Raw genomic sequence first — 24978 nt, 5'->3', positions numbered from 1 at the left:
ATTCTAAGAGAAGTAATCATAGTGATCATAGTAATCATAGTATGATCTATCATACTATGACCCACTTTTTCTACTACTACCTTCCCCTATTGGTCAGAATTTGAGCGCTAGTTGAGGGCCGCCCTCGAAAAGCCCTCGAAAAGCCCTCGAAATATGCGGGCGGCCCTCAGTTCAATAATCCGCCCTCAAAAAATGGGTAGTCGTGATGCCCCCCCCCCAAAAATCTTCCACAAACTCTTCTACCAAATCATAATTTCTAACACTTTACTATTATACCATATATAATTTAATAGTAATTACTAGCAATATATCAAGTAGTTATCGTAATTTCACCTTTTGATTCAATTTTTAATCATAAATACTAGCATTCGAGATTTAAAGAGAGTATTACTAAGTTCCTATGGAGGATACACTATATACCCTAAGTGCAAATATATATTTCTACAACTTCAACTTGTAGACTTCGCAACATTCAAAATTACCAACCCTATCTTCATAATAGTAGGCTAAAAGTGAATAATATCTATATTACCTATCATTATATACTATAATACTACTTGATTTCTTAAAATTTCTCAATAATAATAAGGAAATAAAGTAGAAATGAAAGATGGAAACCAGAACAGTGTTAAAAAACAGTAATCTATCAGGATGACTGAGCAATATTATGCGTCTAAATTAGGAAAGGTCAACTTTTTTTATGTAAATGCGGGCGGATGAGGGCCGCTCGAGGGCGGCCCTCTGAGGGCTGAGGGTCCGCCGAGGGCCGGTAGTACCGGCCCTCCAACTGGTGCGGGTCGGGCTGAGGGCCGGGGGTACCGGCCCTCAAAACGTTTTTAATGAGGTCTAAATATTAGGGGGATCCGCCACTCGGTAGTGCCCGCCACTCGCTGGTGAAATACGTTATTAGTCCCTTTTTACCTTAATATATAGTTTACGTATCCTACAGAGTGTTTCTTATTTCTGAATATACAAATATCGTTACTCAAAAGCTGAAGATAGGTTTAGATAGAGGATTAATTATCTAGAATACGATTTATAGCATAGAATAATTTAAAAAGATATAGTGCGTTTAAGTATAATACCTTAGGTGATAGTGTATAATTTAGGTATACTTTACATAAATCGTAAATAGGCGCTAACTAAGGACTCAGGAATCCTCGGTCCCGGCTAGGTGTAGGAGTTAACGGGGACCCAGGATTAGTCATAGTTTTTCTGAGTCCCCGTTAGCTGGGTACCCCAAATGGATCGAGAAATGGACAGTGTTTTACTAATCAATGCACCATGCCAACTTTTTAATTTGAGAAATGCAATAAGTGGAGTTCCCCTTTACACGTAGATAACGGGCATCTCCTTGGTTCGACTGGCATGTGTATGTATATGCTCGACCAGTTGCTTGGGCATAGCTCAGCATGCTTCCATAGATGAATGATTCAAAGAGCAAGCAACACCTTGTATTTAGCATTGTCATCATCAGATTTAGTGACGGATCTACTCTTATCATTGCTTGCCAAAATTTACTCTATCTCTTCTGTATTCTTACCCTAAGTATCCGATTCACGCAAAGTGACTGAGTGCTTATTATGGCCTGTGCCTACGGCTGCTTCTTAATGCTTGACGGCACGCAGCTGCTTTTTCCGTTGAAACGATCCCTGATATAGACTGTCTCAGTTTATTGGGCCTTAAAGTTCATTTTTACACCCGCGTTTCCTAACGCAATCTTGTAAATTGAGAACCTTTGTTGCGACAGGAAAACCCCTGAATGCCTTCAACTAAAAAAGCACGCTCTCAATCTGACGTCTTCACGTCATGTTCTAGTACTTCAGCGATAATGGTACTCTCAGAAAGCCCAAGAATCCTCCGGGCCTCCTCAATAGGTATATTATACGGCATCGTCTTTTCTTTCTTGACCGGGTCACCACCCGCAGCGAAGATGACATCCTGCAAGCCGAAGTTATTAGCCTTCTAGATCTCCTTATGGGATTGCGAGTTCAATTTTCACTCTTTCTCCTTCGATGGAAAAAAAAAAAAAACTTTTGAATAAATATATACTCACAATTTCTTCGAGACTTCTCTTTCTCGTTTCAACGAGGAAAAAGTAGATGATAGGTACAAAGCAGGCATTCAGAACGGCAAAAATAATGTACTAAACACGCGTTAGGTTGACCATAGAACTCAATGCACAATGCAAAAAGAAGCAGACATACCGTCTTCCATCCGATATTCTGGAAAGAGGGTGGGATAATCATGACCACCACAAAGCAGAACAACCAGTTGCCAGCGCTGGCCAAGGCATTAGCCTGCGCGCGGCATCGCAGAGGTGCAATTTCGGCGCTGTATAGAAACGGTCCCCCAACCCAGGCGAGACCAAAGAAGGAATTGAAGAGAAACAGGAATCCAACAGCGGTCAATTGGCAGGTTCGCGAGTTTGTGCTTTGAAGCCCAGCAATGATGGCAAAGCAGCTAGACATGCCGATAGTAGTCCACAAGAAGGCCCGACGACGCCCGAGGCCTTCTATGAGCAATACAGAAAGAAGCGAGCATAGAGCATACTCCAAACCACCCATAGCAGCGATGAGGTGCGATGTGCTGGCGGCGAGGCCGAACGACTCCTGCAGTATCTTGTTGGCGTACGTCGAGACCAAGTTGACTCCAGATATTTGCTGCGCTGATTGCATGAAGACTCCAATAGCCACGCGATGGAACGTCTTGGTCTTTCCCATATCCAGCATTTCTCTGTAGGAGAATGGAGCAAGTTCAATCTGCGCTTTGAACGAGGCGATGATTGCATCACGTTCATGGACTAGTTCAGGGTGGTCGACAGGCAGGGCCCGAAGCTTTGACAGGTTATATGTGCCCTACACAAGCAGTGTACTGTCAGCGAGGGACCTTCACCATCCAGGGGAGCGTGGGTATGGTAAGCAAAACACGAGACGAACCTCTTCAGTCAGGCCGTGTTTGATCAGCCAACGGGGCGACTCAGGAAGGAAATTGATAAATACGAAGACGATCAAGGCTGGAACGAGCTGAATTGCCACGGGTGTACGCCATTGCGCTTGACCCTTCACAAAGAAGAAACCATAACCAACAAGTTGGCCACAAGCCACGCCGAATGTCTGTAAGCCACCCTCAATCATGACTAGATCAAGTCAGTCATCTATTCCTCGAAGACGAGAGAAAGAAGGAGAACTACTGCTTACCCCAGCGCCCGCGACTATGTGCTTTCGCACACTCAGACTGCCATGACGGCACCGTGGCAACCTGTAAGCCGAGACCGATGCCGCTGATGACGCGACCCACTACCAATTGAGGTATCGCCCAGGCACTGGTCTGTAACGTGCCGCCCACCAGCATGAAAAGCATGCCGAACCAAACGGTCAGCCGACGACCGAGTCGGTCGCCGAGGTCTAAGCAGGCGAGGGCACCGACAAGAGCACCAAGTTCAAAAGAGGCGATCACGATGCCCTGGACATTGGCGTCATTCATTTCAGGAAAGACAGTCGTGAAGGATTCCTCGGTAATGAGACCGCCCTATATTTGTTTTCAGACTGGATGTGTCATGGGGGAAAGCGAAGGAGTGGGAGTGTACCATGATGCTCATATCGTAGCCGAAAAGCCAAAACGCACATGTCGCAATGCCGGCAACGAGAATGTTGAGCTTCAGACCCGATGTGCCCATGTGGGTTGTGTATCTGGTCAACGGCAGAAAAGCCATGATTGCGAAAATGGAGTGCGAACGTGGTTGGGGTGTTTTCTCGGTTCGAGATAAATGAGATCAATTTGGACTTGAGATATATCCCATACTGGCATGTGACAGTCCTGGTTCCAATTGGAATTTATAGGTCTTAAGATAGGATTTGAAGAGGCGTTGTAAAATCCTGGGCCAAGGTCCGGGGGATTTTAAATTTCCATGTACCCGGACGGCACCCAGCTCCAAAAACCTTGTCCCACGGTTCCACACAGACTGCGGCGAGAAGTGAGTACTCAACGGGGCTGGATATCGCGGAAGGCAGTCATCGCCGAGAGGAGATCGCCGTCCTTGGTGTGGAGAAACCAACGGGATGCAACTTGCCTATCCTTAGTGTATCGGAGTCAGCTGCCTTCCGGGGACGATCCTCGTAGTTGCTGCTCCATGCTCGGCCCCCGCATCTCCATCCGGAAGGGAACCGAACCCGAGCCGCTGTTGAGCGTGAGGTGGAGCATGCTTTTGCCGACAATCCTCCTGACAAGATATATAAGGTATGTCGACCATATTAATGTGCTTTTTGTATGTTCGCAGCAGAATCTTTTGTTTCGTGACCTGTGTCTCAAGTTGCACATTTCCTTCACGCTAGACGACACGATGCCTTCCGCTTTGAACCAGTCCGGCGGCAGCCCACTGTAAGTGTTTATACCCGCAAAACACATATCTCACAGAACACTTCGTCGCTGAAATTTATTGCGATCATGTGGCTTAACCTCCAACAGGTCTCTTATGGTCATTGGCCACAATGCGGGAACCTCCATGGACGGGGTCGACCTTGTTCATGTCCATTTCACTCAGGATAGCCCAACAACGCCATTGAAGATGCAGCTCCTGCACTATGGAGAATACCCGATGCCTAAAAATCTTAAGGCAAGAGTCATGAGGCTCATCAAGGAGAACACTACGACGCCCGGGGAATTAGCCATCGTTAACATCCAGCTGGGTGAGGTCATTAGCGACGCCGTTAAATGGTTTGAGCAGAAGAACAATCTCAATATGGCAACAGATGTCGACCTGATCGGTGGTCAGGGCCAGACTATCTGGCACCTACCGCTGCCGGAGCTCTTCGAGGGCAACCAAAGCCGGGCACATCTCGACATGGCTGAGATTGCCATCATAGCCGCTAGCACTGGCGTCACCTCGCTTGGCAACTTTCGGGTGTCAGACATGGCCCTCGGCCGGCAAGGCTGCCCACTATTCGCAGCTCTCGATTCCCTCCTACTGAGCCACCCAACGCTTAACCGCGCTGTGCAGAACATTGGTGGCATCGCAAACTTTTCAATCTTACCTCGAGGCGCTGTTGAAGAGTGTTACGACTTTGATACGGGACCTGGGAATGTCTTTATCGACGCAGCCGTGCGGTACTTCACCAACGGTCAACAGGAATATGACAAGGATGGTGCAATGGGCCAGAAGGGCAAGGTTGACCAGTCTGTTGTAGATAAAGTGCTCCAGGGGCCATATTTCGTGCACGATATACCGAAGACTACTGGCCGAGAGACATTCGGGGATCGGATGGCGGAAGATATCTGCGACGAGATGCTGAAACGTTAGTCTGACTTCACTAATCGAGACAGGGTTTTCGGCTGACAAAAAGTGACACTGCAGGCGGAGCTACACCAGAGGACTGTGTTGCCACCATAACTCGCATCACAGCCAAGTCCCTGGCAGATGCCTACGAACGCTGGGGTCCACCTGGGGGCGTAGATGAGATCTACATGGGTGGCGGCGGATCTCTTAACCCCAACATCATCAACTACCTGAAGCAGCGCTTGCCCAATACTCGCATCGTCCCCATCTCCGAGATTGGAATCCCTATCGGCGCAAAAGAAGCTCTCGGCTTTGCACTACTGACGCTCGAGTGCTTCGTCGGACGAACCATGATTGTGCCCAAGAGGACCGAGTCGGACCACCCAGGGGTGGTGGGCCAGATCCAGCCGGGCAAGAACATGCATCGCATCCGACAACATGTTGCTAAGGTAAGCTGAACTTCCCCCTACCCCAAAGAGCCATCCAGGGGCCATACTGGAAAACCTGACACTGACATCGACGATAGTTCTGGGGAGACTTTCCTGAGGAGCATGTGAAATGCACAACAGAGATGATTTTTCTCCCTTCTCAATGCAATACGTAGCATACCGCGGTGGGAGCTTACTCTCCTTATCCGGCGTATCCTACATGTACTGTTTCGAAGTGTGACCAAAGGGGTATATACATGGACAAGGCTAGCGTGATGCTTATCTAATGAGGTTTTCTTACTCAGAAGCGCTCCTGTGAGGCTTGATGAGTAGATCATGCTTGTCAGGGGCATGCTCAATTTTACGGAAAGGAGGACAGTCGAAGCAATAATATTGGATCTCTCTATTGACAAGTCCTGGACTAAGAAGCTAGCTAAAGTAGACTTGCGCAAAGCCCAACCCACCGTGGGCTCCCACTGGGTCCTCATGAAAGCCCATACTTGCATAAAGTCTTGGTCTCGGCGCTTATAAAGTAGCTGATTCATCAAAATAAATGACCCTATTTTAGGCCTGTTCTGGTTCATTCACAGAATCTTCCTATAGTATCGCCATATTAAGTAGAAAATTTTAAGTAATCTCCTTGGAATAGAAGTGAGCAAGCCTAGTTTTATATTACTTACCAAAAGAGCAACAAATTTCGTTCGTTATGGTGGTGTTTGCGTAAAATAGGAAAATTTTCAAAAGGAATATCCAGAAATATATACGTATTTTCAAGGCCAATTTCAAAATTTATTTCAGAAGCGCAAATTTTAAATATCTTGAAATTCGATAATTACATTTTACATGAATAGAACTGAGTGGATGAGTTATAGCGGATCGAGCACTTGTCTAGGCACAATTATGTGATGTAGCTTACTAAGTCGCCCTAGAGTGGTCTGCCGATAAATCTGCCTTGCCGCTCACATTTACCCCAATGAAATTATAATTACAATTACAATTATAGTATTCCTCGTCCAAGTCCAGGTGCGGCCGAGTTAACGCGAGTTTATAATGACACCTTTCGGAGCCCAATTAACCGAGAAAAGGAAGAAGGAGTGAATATCGAAGAAAGCCATGTGTGCTGGACTGGAAAGAGTTTATGGGGAATAACACATGGGATTTTTACCATTGGATATAAGTGCGAACATCCTGCATCTCTTTCTCGATGCCGTCTGGCTTCCATCTCAGAATAACCAGTTGTTTTGAAAATTGGGAAGGATCCTTCTCGTGTATATCTACATCGTGGACGCGCGCCCATTCTGGTATTGGGGCCTCGCATGACAACATGCTGTCCACTATGTGCTGTTCCTCAAATTTCATTGCTAGCTCTGCTGCTTTGGCTGATTCTATTGCATCCCAGAGACCCTCTTGCCTAGGGGCACAACGGAGCAACGCAATTGCTCTACGCCGCACAGCAGGGAAGCGACATTTAATGGCAGTGAAAAAAAGGGGCGGAATGAGGCCCATGTCAAGGGAAAATGACGATGAATGTGAGCTCTCGTCCTCCATATCTTCCGATGTGATGTCTTCCATCAAGGTAAGGATGTTATCAAAGTTGGAAAGATAGCGATCGTATGCGCTCTCTTGTTTGTTCCCAAAAGCCCCAGAGGCTGCGACGAAGATAGTAGCCATAAGATGATGTATGCGAAGCAGGCAAGCCCCTCTCCGATCTTTTGTCGTTGGAGCTGAAACCTCGACGAAAGTTTCAAAACTGATAGACCAATTCCGAAGCTGAACTTGAAGGCTCCGCTGTGCTGCGAGCGCCGTGAAGGGGTCTGGATAGCAATCGTACACCGCCATTCGTACAAAACGCAGAGTAGAGTTCAATAGGAAAGTTATTTCCATTCTGGCGTCAATGAGCGTGCAAAATTTACCGTCATGCGATAATAGGGGGTTCTTGCGAAGATCTAGGAGATCGGGGAACTGAACGCTCCTAGGCCGGCCATAGAGAGACTGTGTGAGGCTTAGTCGTGCAATGAGGGACATTAAAGCCGCTTCTTCCCTGCTCAGAAGAACAGTTTGTTGACGAAGTTCGAGGAAACTCAATGCACCCGAGATGTGGGCTAATCCGGATTTCCGATCACCTCGTAGAAATTCCACGCAGGCAAAAAGAATACATGATATTTCGAGTCCAGAAGCATACAGCCTATTAGAACATAGGCTCCTTCGAAACAACGAAATAGCTCTTGCATATTGTTCAGAAGCAAACCGGACGTCAGGATTAGAGCTAGTGTTGCGACGCAAGTCCCAGCATTTCAGAGGCCCGGTGTTTTCTGATATTTCATGATATGCACCGAGGGCAATGGCCGCATGCAAGACTGTAGGCTCCATTTGGCCAATGAACGACGATAAGCAGTCCCATACACCCGTGTCAAAGAAACCTGACAGAGCCGGTAACGTGCGGGCTTGGAAGTATTGGATAGAACGCATTTCATCGACCGATCCAGCACCAAAGCGATGAAGAGACATCTCAAGTTTAGGGCAGATTGTTTCCCGAAAATGCTCCATAGACATATGACGAGGAGTGAGCAAGGCACGTAAATGCCTTTCATACCCGTCGCACTTCCGCCCTGTTCTACTGCACTGGTTACAAGATGGCCATGATTGGTCGCATTTCACGTGTCGTTTCCTTGAAAACACGTAAATAATAATTTTACACATAAAGAAAGAAGGCTCAGCCATACTTGCATGTCTGGCACCCATTCCTAGTCTTGGGATGCGGCCTTCTCCTTCGCAGCTCGCCAGCCATGTTGTTAAAAGACATCCAATGCCTAAGACCGGAGTGGGGCAGGGGAGTGAAAGGAAAATGTCTCTTGTAGAGTACAGATCGAGGATCTGCTGATACCGATTAGAGGCATGTCTGCGCCTTCATTGCAGCGCAGCATAGACTTGAAAGTTGCGACTTCATATCAATATTTCTCCTGAGTAACCGGACGACCGGATCCGCTAGCCTTGTCCACTTCAGGGTAGATCCTTGGTGCGGGGTAAAACGCGGGGCATCTTTGACGAAGGCTCATGGCCACTATCCTTTTTCGTGCGATATCACTTTGTGATTTGACCTCGGCGGATCGTATTCGGCAAGAGACCTGGTGCTTGTGATCGGCTTAATATCAAGTGATTCAAATCCAAACTTGCCTCTATTTGACCTACCGCCCACGGCTCTACAAGAAAATCCGACTGACCGCCCCCAAGACCAGAATATTCTGACGCATCGCAAAATACCGCCAGGCCAAAAATGTCAATGACATCCTTTACGTCCTATACAGTGATTTTCTTGCAGCGCGCGCTTCTAATTACTCATACTTGATGCTTTGCAACAGATTGTAGATTTGCTTCGATTTGCAAGGAATTCAGTGATGCTCTATCTATAGTGACGTATAGTCTACCGCCAGATTGTGTCAATGTCCGTAGCCACAGGCTTAGGTATCGACTGTAATGGGCCACGTGTATTAACGTGCTCATCTTTTAGAAGACATGATATAACGTGAGCTCGGGTTTTTTACTTCGCAGAAGCACCTCTGACCCACGGACAAACCATTGCAGTGGGTAGCTACTTACGTACAACTAAGATTCAAGAGAGACCTAGGTTGAAGCCATCCCAAGAACGAGCATCCCCGATTTACGGTGGGCCCTCGGCAATCATCGGCCAGCTTCGTACTCGGCATATTTGCCATCGCTCATAAACACCGTATAACTCTTTCTTTAACGAGATTTACTCAGGTTACGGATTTCGGCCTCGGAATCCCGTACTCGGTCAAAGTCAAAGCGGTCGCTTTTCTGATCGCTCTAAGTGGTCATTAATTTCATGAAATTCTTTTCCAAATCGAATGTAGGCAAGTCTTCCTCAAGAGCTTGCGGGGTAGGCTCGACGGAGTAGGAAGGGAATGGGTCAAGGGAAGTTGAATTAAGGATATAAGTAGTCGGGTTAGCTGACCGTGTTTTTATAGTTACCAACCGACCCTTATCAACTCTCTTTCAAAATAAATCATGGTTATTCTATATATTTGGACAAGCATCCTCGCCAATCTTCTCTGCGGACAAACAGTACAAGCCCTGGCTACAGGCGAAAACAATTACTCATGCAAGTCCAGCAGTCACCCGAATCCAGTCATTCTTATTCATGGCCTCTTCTGTAATGCCGACTACATGGACGCCATAGCTGTCTACCTCCAATCTCAGGACTTCTGCACGTATGCTACGACCTATGGAGCTTATGCAGAACTTCCTTTGATTGGGGGCCTGATGCCCATCAACGAATCGGCTGTGGTTCTCGCAGATTTCATTTCGGCAGTGAAAACCAAGACTGGCGCGTCGAAAGTTGATCTTGTTGGCCACTCGGAAGGTGCTTTGATGACATTGTACATACCCAAATTTGAGAACGTCACTTCTCTCGTTGATAAAGTGGTCGCTGTTGCGCCACCATCCTATGGTACCACTATCTCCGGCATCACCAACTTGATACAAGCCTTTGGGTCCGGAATTACCACCGAAGTGGAGCAAGTGATCGATGAATTCGGTTGCGATGCATGCACCGATGTCCTTCCTGATGGCACTGCTATCAGCCTCCTTGACTCTGGACCTATTGCTCAACCCGGCATCGAATATCACATCATCGCAAGCAGGAAAGATGAAGTGGTAACGCCAGTCTGGAATGCTTTTGTCAATGAAACTGGCGTCACAAACCTTTACATTCAGGACAGATGTCCTTATGACGTGACAGGACACTTGGCAGAGCCTTTTGATACAAACGTCATCCAGCAAATTGCGTATTACCTCGACCCTAATATTGTGCCATCTACTATATGTGACCTTGGAGGATTGCCGCTAAGAAGTCGTTGAAAGGAAGGAAAGTAATGGTCATATCTGGAAGAGCAATTGGTCATCATCAAGGTCCTGTAAATTGATGGTCAACATCCGCAAACCAAATTGCCCATCTAGAAACCCCTTTGTCCGACATGTACCCAGGATTTCAGGATATATTGCAGAATTTCAAGAAGCTAAGCATTAATCTGATTAGGGTTTCTCTCCTTAACATAAGATAGCAATGAATTTCCACCCAGCACACTCGTAATGAACCAGGCAGTTGATCTGCATTCGTAGCATCTGCAAGACTTGCACATTTTCTTCCAACAAGATCAGTCGACTCCTCTCATTTTTGCTTCCTGTAATCTCTAGACACTATTGTCTAATCACACTTTCAAATCATTAAGTATATGACTGTCTTCAACCCGCTATATTTCTTTGATTTCTTACACGTTAGGTGCTTTGACTCGAAATAAAAATCCTCCTATGTTTGCAGCCTACTTGAACACCAACTTGATCACTTCTTTGTCGACTTTCCACACGTTTGAGTTTCTGTCTTTAGCCTCAGATTTTAATTTCTTAATCTACTCGTGATGAACGCCCACCGAGTGAAAGGCGTAGGTCGCCAGATCACACACCCATTACACGAACCATGTCTTGAAGGAGAGCTTTGCACCATTTGCACGTAAAAGAGAATACCGAAGTGACTTTATGTCTTACCCGCATTAACATGCGATCCTGACGACATGTTAAAGGAGGGATAGGGTGCTATATAACCGGCTAACAGCTCGAGATCTTCTTGTGCTGGGAGGGTCTCCACGTCTAGTGTGAAGCAAGCCATCGCAGAATGATGCGTGCCATGAAACCATGTGAAACATTCACAGCTGCATCCACCACACATTGCACATGGACCTCTGCCTTTGCAATTGCCAACTCCACAGGAGATCCGCTTCCAAATGGCTTGGCACCGAGACGGTCTGCCATCCCACGTATATCATCCAGAAAACATTCCCACTCGCCGGCCGTGATTAGTAAATCGTCGACCGGAGCATGACACCAAAATTTAGCACTCCCAGCTATGGGCGTGGCCCAAATCTCATGAACCTTTGGCTGCCACAAAGCAGTAAAGCGTTTCATGCCCTCAGTACTAATATAATCTTTTGTTGCGTTCTTTCTGAAGCTCCTTGAATTGTACTGACAGGCCACCCAGGGGCTGATCAAAAAGACTGCGCGGAAACGTCCGGAGGTTCTACCAAATCCAGCCACTGCTTGCACATATGGGCTAGGCTGAATGAGATGGGCAATCAGAGCAAGAACTAGATTACCTCCGGCGGAGTCACCGCCTAGCACGATTTGCGATGGTTGGTGGCTGCGGAGTATAAAACGTAGTGCTTCCACGACTTGTACTAACTGTCCAGGATAGCTTAATTCCGGAGAGAGTGTATATTCCAGAAAGGCAAGAGCTGATACACCGGCAGCGTGTGCACACTCAAGGGCAAAGGATATGTGTCCTTTAGCGCTGATCGGATTGCAGTAGCCACCGCCATGCACATATAACAGGATTCCAGTGTTAGAAGGAAGTTCGAGGTCGATCAAGTGTAAGGTTCCTGGTGGCACACCACCGCTGCAGTCGATATCGACCGGCTCACAAAGGAGATCTGCAACACTACAGAAGTCCCTAATGCTCTTGCCCGTAGGAGGATTCATGCTGCGACTTTGTTCAAGCGAAATCCATGATTTCGTTCTGAGAAAAGCGACGGCAAAGGCACGGCGAAGGGGCCAGCCAGAAAGCAGGCGGGGAACAAGCTTGATTAAGAAGGCAATAAAGGCATGTAAGACTGAATAACCGTCAAGTTTGCATCAAGTTCTGTACAGAATGTGCATAACATACCCATGCAGAGAAGCGTGGCGTAAAATTTTATTTTCGCTTCATTTTTGAGTCGGCGGACTTGATGGCTGGCCATTTAACTGCAAATTTAGCTCTGCCTCAAAAACAAGTAAATAAAAAATTACCCTAAAATAAAAAGATCACCAGCTTTTATAATGGCATGGAGACATCAAAAGCAAATGAAGAGTCTAGATGTGTCCGGTAAGGTCCCCTAGAGAGCTGTTTATCTTGAATCTCGGCAGGAAATCTAGCCTGAGACGCCTGACAGATGGCTGTTTGCCTACTTTGATTTTAAAGGAAAAGAGGTCGGATGCTATCCGTTAGTTACCGAGGTCCCGAATACGGCGAACGGTAAAATCTGGGCATTGTGGATGTGACCAACAAACGGTCTAGGCCCGGCTCTCTGCCCCCCCACCACCCCCTTTTTATTTTCTGAGTGTTGTGGATGTTTTGGACGTTCTGGACGTTCGATGTCTTCTGTCAGATCCTTCGATATACTTCGGCAATAAACTCCAGCAGACGCGCTTCGATGAGGAAAAAAAATCGATGATCGACGGTTGAGCAGCGCGGGCCGTTCGTCTCCACCGTGTCTAGGCACAACCAAACGGCGTCTCGGCGAAACCTGCGGGAGCGCTGCACTTCACATTCGCCCGATACCACCCTTAAATTGGTGTCGATCGTGCCGATGGACCCGGAGTTGAGAGTGCGGAAGCGCATTCCAAAGTCCTGTCGGCGCTGTCACCGTCGTAAGCAAAAATGCGTCGGCTCTCCCGTCTGCACCAATTGTGAATCGGCACACCAGCCCTGCTCGCGATCCGAGACCGCCCCATCATGGCACCACGGCATGTCCAAGGGCGCGTTGGCGCATCGGATCGAGAGTTTGGAAGCCCAGCTGGCGGCATCGAAGGTAAATGCGCCCGACCTCGCCAGGGGGCACGATCGAGCCACAGGAAACCCCGACACCGACACCGACGCGCGTTCGTCGCGCCCGGATAGAAGCAGGCGCCATGGGAGCGGCGTCGTGCGTTTCTTGACGCTGGGCACCGAGCCGAATGAAGACGCGCCGTATCTTGGGCCTTCATCGGGCCTTGCGATGGCGGAAAATGTTAACCGCATCGTACACAACACGGTCGGGATCCAGCTGCTACCTATCCATGGCGGCAGCCTGCCATCCGACTCGAGATCCCGACGCAGTGAGAACGCAAGGGCGGCCCCGCCGGACGATATCATCGGAGCTCAAATCCTGGACGCTTATTTCAAGAACATGCATGTTCGATTGCCATTTATGGATCGAAGCGCCATATTCGACTTACACGCCAAGCGTCATCAACCCCCAGACGGGACGCCCGAGGCCCAGTTCGGTCGATTCCAGCTGTTTATGGTGTATGCCATCGGAGCGGAAATTTGTCAAATGACGGAGACTTACGACTCCATCCCATCCCGCGACTTTCTGGTCACGGCGCTGCATTTTGATGCGGCGCTGAGAGAATCCATCTCGGTGGCCAGTATCGAGGCCATGTTACTAATGGTTTTGTACAACCTAAGGTCGACCTCCAACTCCAGCGTGTGGTACATGATTGGCCTAGCGATGAGAACATGTGTGGACTTTGGATTCCACAGAGAATCGCGGTATAAAAGACTACGACCCCACGAGGCCGAACTACGGCGACGCCTCTTTTGGAGTGTCTATATTATTGAGAGATATACAGCATGGTCTTTGGGGAGGCCATTCAGCATCGCGGAAGAAGAAATTGACGCAGAGCCACCCTCCAATATAGATGACTCCTTGACTAACGACGATCTTCTTGAACGAATAATAAACAACGATCTAGCTGGCCAAGGATCACAAACGCAACATGGAAAACTTGGCAGATTCATCGCCTCCATCCAGCTGCAGCGAATCGTGTCCCAGATTCATACGCGCATCTACCGGGTCGACAAACATGTCTCGAGCTTACTCCACGAGGTTGCTCCCCTATTGGCTGCATTGCAGGGGTTCAAGGACTCTCTGTCGTCTCTCGACTTGCATGAAGGGGACTTTGTGCACATGCACTGGAATAACTCGGTCCGAATACTCCTTCAACCCTTCATTGGCATTTTAAACCCTCAAGACAAGCTTCTCAACACGTGTCTGTATGCCTCCGGGCAAATGTGTCAATTTTTTAAGAAATTACGCCAGCGAGATTCGTCGGGCTACTCTTTTTTGCTGGTGAATTCCATTTTCATGGCCGGGATCACAATGTGGTGAGTGGAGTTGGTGACCTTTGATGAAAGTTGATCTAACGCCGGCATAGCTTCTGTCTATTCCGTTCGCCTAGTCTGTGGACCCCTGCAGTCTCCAACGATCTCCGTGCTTGTTACTCGGCACTGTTCGTCATGGCAGAGCGGAATACACGGTTGAAACCTTACCGAGATGGGCTAGACTCTATCATCAACCGTGCCATGGATTTCGTGCAAGAGGCATCCGAAGCGCCAGCATCGCTTCAGAATAATGTCTCTAGTCTCGGCGTATCCAGTTATACCCAGTCAGCACCGAGGGCATATCCACCAGATGCTATTCCACACGTTGAGCCGCCAATGCCAGTCACACAGAGCACTGCCACTCAGGGGTCAGGTGCAGAATTGTTCGGATTCCAAGATTCCAATATCTTTCAGGATCTTCAGGATCTTTCAACCAGTCTCCAAGATGGGTTGTCAAGGGATAATCCTGCTTTGACACAACCCTTCCAGAGCATTTTCACCGAGGACTTTTGGGCTGTAGATGCCTTCAACTTACCTATGCTTGATGAGTTTGGATGGAGATCATGATTTCTAAATAATATAAAGCGGATCTTATGGTATAAAAGTTATTTTGGACAGTGCAATGGCACATGATGAAGGTTGTATTATAGCAATGTATAAATTTTCAAGCAGAAGCCTGCCTATCTTTCCATAATCTCACCCAAATTCACGATACGTGGAGTAAGAAATAAGAGCCGACAATCCAAGCAATAAATGTCTCTTAAAGGTGGCATGGGGCAAGATCATCAAGGATTCCCAAATCCTCACGCCGAGACTTACTCGCAGGGTCGAAATAAGGTACTTCGCCAACGCCCACGGCTCGACTCCCGCTCCGTGGCCCGAAGCCCTCGTGATCTCCAGTGGCTGTATGGAAGACGCTTCGGTTGTCCCAAATTGCTGCATTAAGTTAGTTTCTGATGCTAAGAGTGAAATTATATACTGTTATGCTCACCGATATCGTTGGGCTGGTTCCACTTGAATCGAACTTGTAAATCGTGTCCGTACGTGATGAGATCGTGGAACCATTGCAGCATACTCGCGCTTTCTTTGCGATTCAGGCCAGTGATACAAGATGGAAATGAGCCTGACAAACGAGATCTGTTAGTAAATATCACCACACGTTGTTTCGGGCGGTTTCAAGGGCTTACCGATCGAGAAGATAGATTTCCACCCGGTGATGGGATTCGTCCGGACAACCTGGAAGACAGATGAGCGACGAGGATACCTAACGGGAACAATTAAATGAAATCAGAAACGCACTGGGTGAATAGCGAAGAGATCCCCTCCGACGTTTTGCGGCGATCCTCTCTCCTTCTCGTAGAGTTGGAATTTGCCCGACGCAGCCATACGCCGGAAGCCTTCGCCGTCATGCGTCGCAGTCAGAGTCTCCAGGAACTTCTGATACGGCGTGCTGATCCGATCATAGACCTCGTATCCCGATGCCCAGAGCGTATCTCCTCCGGTTTTGGGCAACTGTGTTAATCTCAGGGACGAAAAGTCCGCTGGGGCCGGCTCGAAGGAGATGTCGGAGTGCCATACAGCCGCCATCTTAGTATAACTCGATCCTTTGTAAAGCTTCTTTCGGCCCTCGGAGTTGATTGTGCTGATAGCAGGATCGGGATCACCGAATTCACGCGCGTCATTCGTGACGGGGTGGATGTGTAGAGCGTTGCTGGCTGGACGACCGGTGAGCTGGCCCATGCGCAGAATCAGCTCTTTTTGCAGATCGTTGGTGAGGTTATCTTGGGCACGGAAGAAGACCACTCCCCGTTCGGCAACTAAAGAGATAGAATATGAGCTGATGTCTGGTTTCTGCCAAGCGAAAGGTTGCTATACTCATGATCGCCAGGTCGCGGATGCGCTGGTCAGCATCCGGCGCGTGAAGAATATCGTCGACGATATTGCAGGAATCCTTGGTAAATTCGTTCCCAATCACAGGAGTCACCATGACCGGATCGAACTGCTCGAGGGAGCCTGACGAATGCTGTCGCACTGTGGGCTGCATAGTGAGGGTCAAGAAAATTCTTCTGGGTTGTTGCAGCGGTGTTTTCTGTCAAAGGTGTATTGATCGCGGAATATCCAAGATCTCTAACCAATTGCTGCGATACACCATCTTAATGACGAACAAATAAAGGTCTCTATATACCTTTGCCGTTGATTGCGATATCTAGTAGAAAACGGGGCGTTGTCGGCTTTCGGCGTTAACGACAATCTGCCAAGAGCACGCTCTACGCCATGTTTTGAAGTTAGACGAATTGAATCACTCATATGAGCCAAAATATGAGCAAATCGCTCCATGATATGACATTAGCAAGTCTTGTCCACAATTTCCCCGCAAATGCCAGCCTCTCGGGTGGACGCCATTTTCTTTTGAGCTCCAGGTCTCGAGACAGATCACGCAGAGAATGTGATATTGGATGCATAGGCTGTGACCATCCGACCTTCGAACTTTGAAAGAGTACTTGACGGCAATGAATTGTTTCAAATCAATATACATGCAATCATTCCAATTTAGACTGAATCACAAGGTGCAAGAAAAGCAGTCCTGAGATGCACGAAACCATTCAACCCCAGTGACGTTATTCAGCTAACAGATTGTAAACTGCTCAAAATGGCTAAAAGTGGGGAGCTATGGGCAAAATTTGTTCCATTCAAGATCGTGTCGGAAAAATAGGACCAAGTCGGCGATAAAGAAAGTCGCTCAGGCTTCACGAGAATGCTCAACGCCGATGAGCCGAAAAACCCCAGCGCCGCTGTGGGGCATGACAGCAAGTGGGTCCAATCAAGTCGAATGTAATTCAGTTCGCAATAAGGAAGTCTCACAAACATATGCATTACCCCACAAAATTCAAATCGAGACATCCATAGGCAATAGAATCAGTGTATTGCAACATAGCTGCTGCATCTTTCACCACTTCTTATACATTATGTGAGGCAAAGTTTCCATGTCGCCAGGTATATATCACGACGGCTTTCCTCGGGTTGTCCACAATTGTCATAACTAACACACTATTCTTTTTTTATCATTCTCCGAACCTAGATTCATGGATGACGGGAAAATATCAGAGGCTCGACTAGAGCCCGTCGAGTCTCAGAAGCCTATAGTCGAGGGTCTTGACGATGATCCCGTTTATTCTTATAGTGAACAGCGCAAGATTATCCACCGCGTCGATTCTCGCCTAGTCCTCATGCTCGGCTTCCTTCACACGGTTTCGCTTATTGACCGAGGGAACCTAGGGACGGCTGCCGTTGCTGGCATGGAGAAGGAACTTCATCTTCATGGGACGCAATATGTCAGGAACAGCCTTCCGCACTGAACACTTAGAGAAACTAATAGCGTGCTAGAGTACAATTGCAGTCGCTTTCTTTCCCCCATATATCTGCCTGCAGATATTTGGCCCCATCTTGGTGCGCAAGATCGGGCCGACCAACTATCTCTCCACGGTAGTTTTCATATGGGGTGCTGTCATGGTATGTTAGAATCTTGTTCCTATACCTGAGCTTCTCATTCTCTAACATGCATGGTAGCTGTCCGCCGGATTCGTCAAGGAGTGGACACAGTTGATTGGAATTCGATTTATCATTGGCGCTCTCGAGGCCGGATTTTTCCCTGCCTCGGTTTATCTCATCTCTACCTGGTACACCCGATATGATATTCAGAAACGCTATGCGATATTCTATCTTCTCGGATGCGTGGCATCCGCTTGCACTGGAATTCTCTCCTATGGCATCACTTTCATGGTAGGCCTCCTTTAAAACAAGTGAACACATTAGCTGACACTTTCCAGCGTGGACTGGGCGGCCTTACAGCATGGCGTTGGATATTCGTCATTCAAGGACTTATTACCTGCGTTGTGGCCACGATCAGTTACTTCGTGCTGGTCGGTTTTCCTGATCAGATGAAAGAAAGCAAGCGTAAGTTCCTGTCAAATGATGAGTATGACTTTATTATGCGTCGGATCACGAAGGATCGCGCAGATGCGAACTTGGAGCCATTTAATCTGAAGAAGTATCTTCGTGCTGGACTTGATATTAACATCTGGGGCTTTGGCTTGATTTACTTTTCAACGACCACAACCGCTTACGCTATATCATATTTTCTACCCATCATCTACCAGAAAGGGATGGGATTTTCCATGGGAGCTTCTCTATGTCTTTTTGCTCCACCATATGCTGCAGCTGGCATTTTGATGTATGCAACCTCATGGTTGGGGGATCGATACCATATCCGAGGACCGATTCTGATTTTTAATGCGTTGCTCACAATCATTGGCCTTCCACTTATGGTGAGCCAGACTCCACCTCACAAATCTTGTACGATGCTTATCTTTACTAGGGTTTTACCAAGGGGAATGCGTCCCGCCTCGTTGGTGCTTTTTTGACCACGATGGGCGCCAACTCGAATATTCCGGCCGCAATGGCGTATCAGGTAGGCTATGGCAGTTTCAGAACCAATCACCTTTCAGACCTGCTAATCTAGGACTACAGGCCAACAATATACGGGGGCAATGGAAAAGAGCGATATCAAGCGCTATTTTCGTCGGCCTTGGTGCGTCAGGCGGCATGACCGGGTCATTGGTTTACCGATCGCAAGATTCCCCAACCTACCATCCCGGTATCCTGACATGCGTTGGGCTTTCTGGGTTAATAATCGTGATCGTGGCGATGCTTTCTACCCGATTCTATATTCTCAACCGGAAGGCATCTCGTGGGGAGCTCGTTATTGCTGGCTTGCCAAACTTCCGATACACTTACTGAGGTCTCCGCAACCTAGGCGACAAGCCCTTGATTAAGCAACTCTATTTTCAAAGGAGAGAACTCTAAATCCTGACCCTAAGATGTCAATCTATAATTAAAATGTTTTTTGAACGATTGGGAAATAGAATTACCGCTCCCGCGTAAGTCCCCCTTAGGGAACCATTTACCCATTAGGCAAAGGTAGTTTACAGCGGCCTTGACCCACCTATTCGCCGCTCCACTTGTCGGTAATCGGAGTTTAAAATATACGCTACTCATGCTATACGATGTATCATCAGTGAAGGCGCAATGCAAGCTAGGCAAAATGGGGTAAATATTGCGGTGGTAGATCCTTATACGTGGGCGTGCCCCAATTTTATTTTCTGGCTATAATAACTACCGGAATTCCGTCAAAATGATTTGCAGTCTCACGAGCCAGAATATTCATTTCACGATGGCAAACCAGCAACTAGAACCCTCATTCGAAGACATTACGGACTTCGAGGACGCGAAACGAGGGCTGGTTGATGCTCTCCGCCCATGTGTTATTCGCGACGTCGATGCTCGTGTCGTCTGGAACAATGACGAATATAGTTTTCTGGCCGAGAAATGCCCTGAGACCGCCAACCCCAAGCTTTGGCGCCAAAGCCAACTGAGCTCGATCCAGGGATTGTTTGAGGTGACTCGGGGAGTGTATCAAGTACGCGGCTTCGATTTATCCAACATGACCATTGTGGAGGGGCATGAAGGCGTGGTCATCATCGATCCCCTCACAGCTGTCGAGACCGCGGCTGCTGCACTGGATCTCTACCGAAAGAATAGAGGAGATCGGAAGGTAACGGGAGTCATCTATTCTCATTCCCATATCGATCATTTCGGCGGTGCTCGGGGCTTATTCCTCGATACCCAAAGGCCTGATGTGCCTATTATTGGTCCTGAAGGTTTTATGGAAGAAGCGACCAGCGAAAATCTATACGCCGGTAATGCCATGCGCCGACGTGCGGCCTTTATGTATGGAACTCTGCTTCCCAAAGGGCCCGAAGGCCAAATTGGCTGTGGACTAGGGATGTGCGTCCCAGTCGGTACCAACTCGCTTATCCCGCCAAATGTGACTATCAACCAAACTGGCGAGGAGCGCGTGGTCGATGGAGTACGGATGTTGTTCCAAATGGTGCCCGGATCAGAGGCGCCGTCGGAGATGAACTTCTACTTTCCGGACTTGAAGGCGCTCTATATTGCTGAATGCGCTACACACAGCCTGCACAACATCATCACGCTTCGCGGGGCTCAGGTTCGCGATGCAAAAGCCTGGTCACAGTATCTCGATGAATCATTGTCCTTATTTGGACGAGACTCGCAGGTTCTCTTTGCTGGCCACCACTGGCCCACCTGGGAGTCCCACAACATCATCAAGCTGCTCGCGAACCAGAGAGACCTTTACGCTTATCTCCATGACCAGACTGTTCGCATGATGAATCATGGCCTCACCGGTATTGAGATCGCAGAGAATCTCCGCCTTCCGACTTCATTGCAGACGTCGTGGTTCGCGCAAGGATTCTACGGATCTGTGAGCCACAATGTGAAGGGTATCTATCAGCGATATATGGGCTGGTTTGATGGAAATCCCGCTCATCTTTGGGAGCATCCGCCGAAGGAGAGCGCCAAAAGATATGTGGCTTGCATGGGCGGAATCGATGAAGTTGCCCGAAAAGCCAAAGAATTCGAATCAGATGGAGATCTTCGATTTGCAGCAACCCTCCTGAGCCATGCAGTTTCTCTGGACCCAACCCATACCAGTGCAAAAGAGGCCTTGGCGTCAGTGTTTCGCAAACTGGGTTATGTGACAGAAAATGCCACCTGGCGTAACTTTTACTTGTCTGGCGCCCATTTTCTGCAGGTTGGTGGAAGGGTACCTCGTAAAGAGATGGGCATCCAGTTCTTGCCCACACAAACAATTGAGCAGTGGTTCACATTGCTAGCTATTCACATTGATGGCCTCAAAGCAATTAGTGAAGAGTTTGCAATCGAGTTCCATGTCACGGACGAGCAAGAATTCTGGAGGCTGAACCTGAGCAACGCTGCTTTGACCAGCAGGCACTCCGCTACCCAGGATGAATTGTTTGAAGCATCAGGCTTACAGATGCAACTTACCAAATCGCAGCTCCTGGGTGTTCTTAGGGGCGAAGAAGTTCCTGGTACCATAAAGAGTGGAGATCTCGAATTGATGTCGAAGCTTCTCTCACTATTGGAGAGCGGTATGCCAAGGTAATAGAGTGACTGGTAGTTTTATTCTTGCTTTGTTCATCTTCCGTGTACCCCCTATCTCCAGTCAGCCAACAAAGCGAAGAAGTTTTTGTTTCGAGGGCAATATTGTGCATACTATCCATATGGGATTTATTCGCTATTTTCTCAATTTCAATATTCTAGTCCCAGCATGAATTCTTCATTTTCCTTTTCAACTCACAGCGCGATCCAACCGCTGTCTGTCGTGTCGCGATTATCTGCCCCCACCTTGACTAAACATTCACCATCTCCTTCGATGGTAAGACTTCTGTCTTTTTATTCCATCCAAACATTGGTATCTCTCTTCGCCTCCGCCTCGCGATGGAAGGAGTTGCTGGACGCAGTAAGGGCTGCAAGAATTGCCGACGAACATCAGTCAAATGCGGTACGATTTTCACAGCCCACCCCAATACTGTCCGTGTGTTCAATCAATACTGACATGGTGCTAGATGAAGCGAAGTCAAGTTGTGAACGTTGCCACAAAGCCAGAAATCAGTGTGAAGGTCATAATCAATGTGTTGAGTTTGTGAACACAACCACCAGCTCGAGAAGGGAAGACCTCATGGCACAAATTGGCACTCAGAAGATACCTAACCAGCCGGTCCGGACAAGTCCAGGTAACTTTCAACGCTCACTGATTGCACCTCTCTTCTTGTCTCTCAAAAAGAACCCTGTATGGGATAAGCATAGTGTCTTCACCTCGCATATCATGAACAAGCTATTTTCCTCGCATGAAGATCTATACTTGCCCCATTAAGTGCCATTGATCTCTCTATTACTGAGTAACGGTTTCCTCAATACAGGTCATCGTCCATTCTACCCATACTAAATCAAACGCCCTCGAAGTAGAAACGAATGTCTCTACCAACGGTCTTTGTGGCTCAGCAAATGATAATTAAACTTGCCTGGACTGGCAGTTTGGAAGCTGCTGTAGCACCTACAGTCACTGGTACGTTATGGAACTCAATGATTCCCTTCTTCAAGTTCCGAGAGAGCCCGAGCGGTATTTATGACCTTCAATAGTGGCTCAACTACGGACTATTGTTCGGCAAGCATGTATGATACCTCCTACGGAGAATGATGCATGAACCATGTCCTATAACTCGCTTATCGAGTCGGGCTTTTCTTCACGACTGGATCTGGGTAGGAATAATCTAGACTGCAAGCACAAGTGCTTGAAGTACGACGAGGTACTTCGTATATGCACTAATAAGAATAAGTTACAGTCAAATCAAGAAAACTTTATAGAGTACCTATCGGTTCTATGTAACCGGGCACAAACCATTGTGTTTAACGTTGCCATATGCGCTGTCTCCCCATAAGGTAGCGCTGCAGCAGTCGCGAGCTCAGCATTTTTATATATAGCGTTAACATCTCTTGGAGATGGCACTTGTTCCGCGCAATGCCGATATGTAGTAAGATTCGTAAATTCCTATACTGGATATAGCTAGCCCAGAAAATTCCGTAGTCAGGGACTTGCCCCATAGCGGGGCGCGGTAGGGTAATTGATTGTCCGACTGCGAATAAATTCCTATATCTACCCGTTATCTATCTTGAGTAAAGTTTAGTAACTTTCACCCACAGATAGCATGGAAGCAATCCTTTCACCTACGCAGTTATGGCCTGGTGGGGTCCCGTCCGCCATTCGCCTGCACCCCAATTGTGAATTTAATGAGTATCAGCCAGAAGAGGAAATCAAAGGATGGTGGCAGTTTTCGAAGGTATAATTCTTTTTAGATAGATAAGTGAATAATATATTATTAACAATCTATAGGCATCATGGACCCCTCTTTTTAACCCGGAGGAATATAGAGCCTATCGACGGGCTCTTATAGAAAATTGGGCGTCTGTGAATCAAAGCTTTCGTGATGTAGGCCCCCTTTTAGCTTATTTGATCCTAAGAGGGTTTAATAAAAATAGGCATTTTTAGTCTTATTATTTAAGTGCACTAGCTAGGGCTTTGAACAAAGAATTTCTCGGCCCATATAATTCCAAACGCTTCGTTTGCCTTATCGATAAGCCCTACGATCTCGAGAATTACTCCTGCATAACTAAGCTATTAATCCTGCTCTACATCTATCTTAGGGAAACAGACGCTCATCCATTAAGCTTCGACCAGGAACATAACCTATAGATCCCAGCATTTATGCTAGACCCTACCATAGTTGATCAGTACGCGTGACTCCTCATACCGGAGAATTTGCCTATAAACCTTTACCACGGAACTGCCAACTTCAGCGCAATAGCTATAACCCGTATAGGGACTATTATCTTTCTATTTCTCATATCGTAGGCCTTCTATGTGATCGATAACCAGAGCTGTTAGGACGGGCGCGTCCGCATACTTAACTTTGGTTCTAATAGCCAGATTGTGCACGAAGCGCGTATGCGCCCGTTTAATATCGGTCCTCTTACGGAGATCCATTTTTCACTTGGCCATCTCTGGGATGAGCTTTTCAAGAGGCCTGATATATCGCCGCGCTGGAACAAACCGTATATACTTACTAGCTTTAATCGTCTTTCTCCTATTTATCGCCCCCTACTTTCTATTGGATTTTTTAAGCGGCGGCGAATAGGCTGATAGACAAAACCTAATGATAGTATCGATCTTAATCCACCCATCTTAGAAATTATGGTGGAGCTCAGCCGGTGTAGGGATTTATCGCAATTGAACGACTATACACCGGCTGAGTGGGCCGAGGAGTTTCAGCGATTTGCGCCAGAGTTCTTAACCTATGAGCGCTTAGGCCGGGTGACTAAGTACAGCTGGGGTCGGCTAATGGATGCGTCAATGGTTCGGTATCTTCATTTTCGCTCTGTCTGACAGGTTGCCGCAGCGCTGGGTAGGTAAGGAAGCAGAGAGGCATGACTGGGCCAGATGAATCGGGGCGATGGGGGAGCCGTGCACCGGGGGAGGACGAGGTTTTGTTTGAAGAAAGCAGAATTTTCATTTCAAAAGAAGAAGAAGAATGAGAAAACGGCCGTGGATTGATTCTCCGGAGGATGCATACTAGCAATGTCAAGTGACTTGCTTAAAGCCCCTCCAGTCGGTACAATGGCTCTGATGTGGTAGATCTCTGGAATAAAAATATATCGCCGAATAAATAATAGTAGCCAGATGCTAATTTAATATCTACTTTGTATGCTGTGACCCACAAGTAACATACAGTGGGGAACTACGAATGAGATTCGTGTCTGCTGTAACACGTCCGATTCGTACGTCGTCAGAGCCTACTGCCATCGAG

General features: G+C 47.6%; 9 protein-coding genes across 9 annotated transcripts; 5 read left to right on the top strand and 4 right to left on the bottom strand.

The window, feature by feature from the left end:
- Positions 1–1788: 1788 nt before the first annotated feature.
- On the bottom strand, positions 1789–3715 carry N7520_005494 (putative MFS monosaccharide transporter; the record flags this gene model as incomplete). The annotated part of the gene is made up of 6 exons (XM_057139428.1): positions 1789–1941; positions 2057–2146; positions 2208–2858; positions 2940–3139; positions 3201–3531; positions 3590–3715. 6 exons carry the CDS (start codon positions 3713–3715, stop codon positions 1789–1791), a joined length of 1551 nt encoding a protein of 516 aa, XP_056997635.1.
- Positions 3716–4342: 627 nt separating this feature from the next.
- On the top strand, positions 4343–5879 carry N7520_005493 (uncharacterized protein; the record flags this gene model as incomplete). Its single annotated transcript, XM_057139427.1, has 4 exons — positions 4343–4380; positions 4468–5294; positions 5354–5724; positions 5802–5879. The coding sequence occupies 4 exons, from the start codon at positions 4343–4345 to the stop codon at positions 5877–5879; spliced, it is 1314 nt and encodes a 437-aa protein (XP_056997634.1).
- A 985-nt stretch (positions 5880–6864) lies between these two features.
- On the bottom strand, positions 6865–8211 carry N7520_005492 (uncharacterized protein; the record flags this gene model as incomplete). The annotated part of the gene is made up of 1 exon (XM_057139426.1): positions 6865–8211. The coding sequence occupies one exon, from the start codon at positions 8209–8211 to the stop codon at positions 6865–6867; it is 1347 nt and encodes a 448-aa protein (XP_056997633.1).
- A 1518-nt stretch (positions 8212–9729) lies between these two features.
- On the top strand, positions 9730–10581 carry N7520_005491 (lipase family alpha/beta hydrolase; the record flags this gene model as incomplete). Its single annotated transcript, XM_057139425.1, has 1 exon — positions 9730–10581. One exon carries the CDS (start codon positions 9730–9732, stop codon positions 10579–10581), a length of 852 nt encoding a protein of 283 aa, XP_056997632.1.
- Positions 10582–11367: 786 nt separating this feature from the next.
- On the bottom strand, positions 11368–12252 carry N7520_005490 (putative carboxylesterase 18; the record flags this gene model as incomplete). The annotated part of the gene is made up of 1 exon (XM_057139424.1): positions 11368–12252. The coding sequence occupies one exon, from the start codon at positions 12250–12252 to the stop codon at positions 11368–11370; it is 885 nt and encodes a 294-aa protein (XP_056997631.1).
- An 866-nt stretch (positions 12253–13118) lies between these two features.
- On the top strand, positions 13119–15241 carry N7520_005489 (Zn(II)2Cys6 transcription factor; the record flags this gene model as incomplete). Its single annotated transcript, XM_057139423.1, has 2 exons — positions 13119–14677; positions 14728–15241. The coding sequence occupies 2 exons, from the start codon at positions 13119–13121 to the stop codon at positions 15239–15241; spliced, it is 2073 nt and encodes a 690-aa protein (XP_056997630.1).
- A 193-nt stretch (positions 15242–15434) lies between these two features.
- On the bottom strand, positions 15435–16763 carry N7520_005488 (TauD/TfdA dioxygenase family protein; the record flags this gene model as incomplete). The annotated part of the gene is made up of 5 exons (XM_057139422.1): positions 15435–15610; positions 15666–15797; positions 15862–15910; positions 15974–16491; positions 16550–16763. Coding segments are annotated over 5 exons (1089 nt in total), but the record flags the coding sequence as incomplete, so codon positions are not given.
- A 994-nt stretch (positions 16764–17757) lies between these two features.
- N7520_005487 (MFS general substrate transporter) lies at positions 17758–19471 on the top strand (the record flags this gene model as incomplete). The annotated part of the gene is made up of 6 exons (XM_057139421.1): positions 17758–18006; positions 18059–18184; positions 18242–18454; positions 18502–18999; positions 19050–19142; positions 19202–19471. The coding sequence occupies 6 exons, from the start codon at positions 17758–17760 to the stop codon at positions 19469–19471; spliced, it is 1449 nt and encodes a 482-aa protein (XP_056997628.1).
- A 433-nt stretch (positions 19472–19904) lies between these two features.
- Positions 19905–21719, top strand: N7520_005486 (alkyl/aryl-sulfatase; the record flags this gene model as incomplete). Its single annotated transcript, XM_057139420.1, has 1 exon — positions 19905–21719. The coding sequence occupies one exon, from the start codon at positions 19905–19907 to the stop codon at positions 21717–21719; it is 1815 nt and encodes a 604-aa protein (XP_056997627.1).
- Positions 21720–24978: the final 3259 nt, after the last annotated feature.

Source organism: Penicillium odoratum (genome assembly GCF_028828045.1).
Source record: "Penicillium odoratum strain IBT 22623 chromosome Unknown utg000004l_segment0_segment0, whole genome shotgun sequence".
In the NCBI taxonomy this organism is placed as follows: domain Eukaryota; kingdom Fungi; phylum Ascomycota; class Eurotiomycetes; order Eurotiales; family Aspergillaceae; genus Penicillium; species Penicillium odoratum.
Note: the sequence above shows the minus strand (reverse complement) of the source record. Positions and strands in the feature narration are given on the sequence as shown.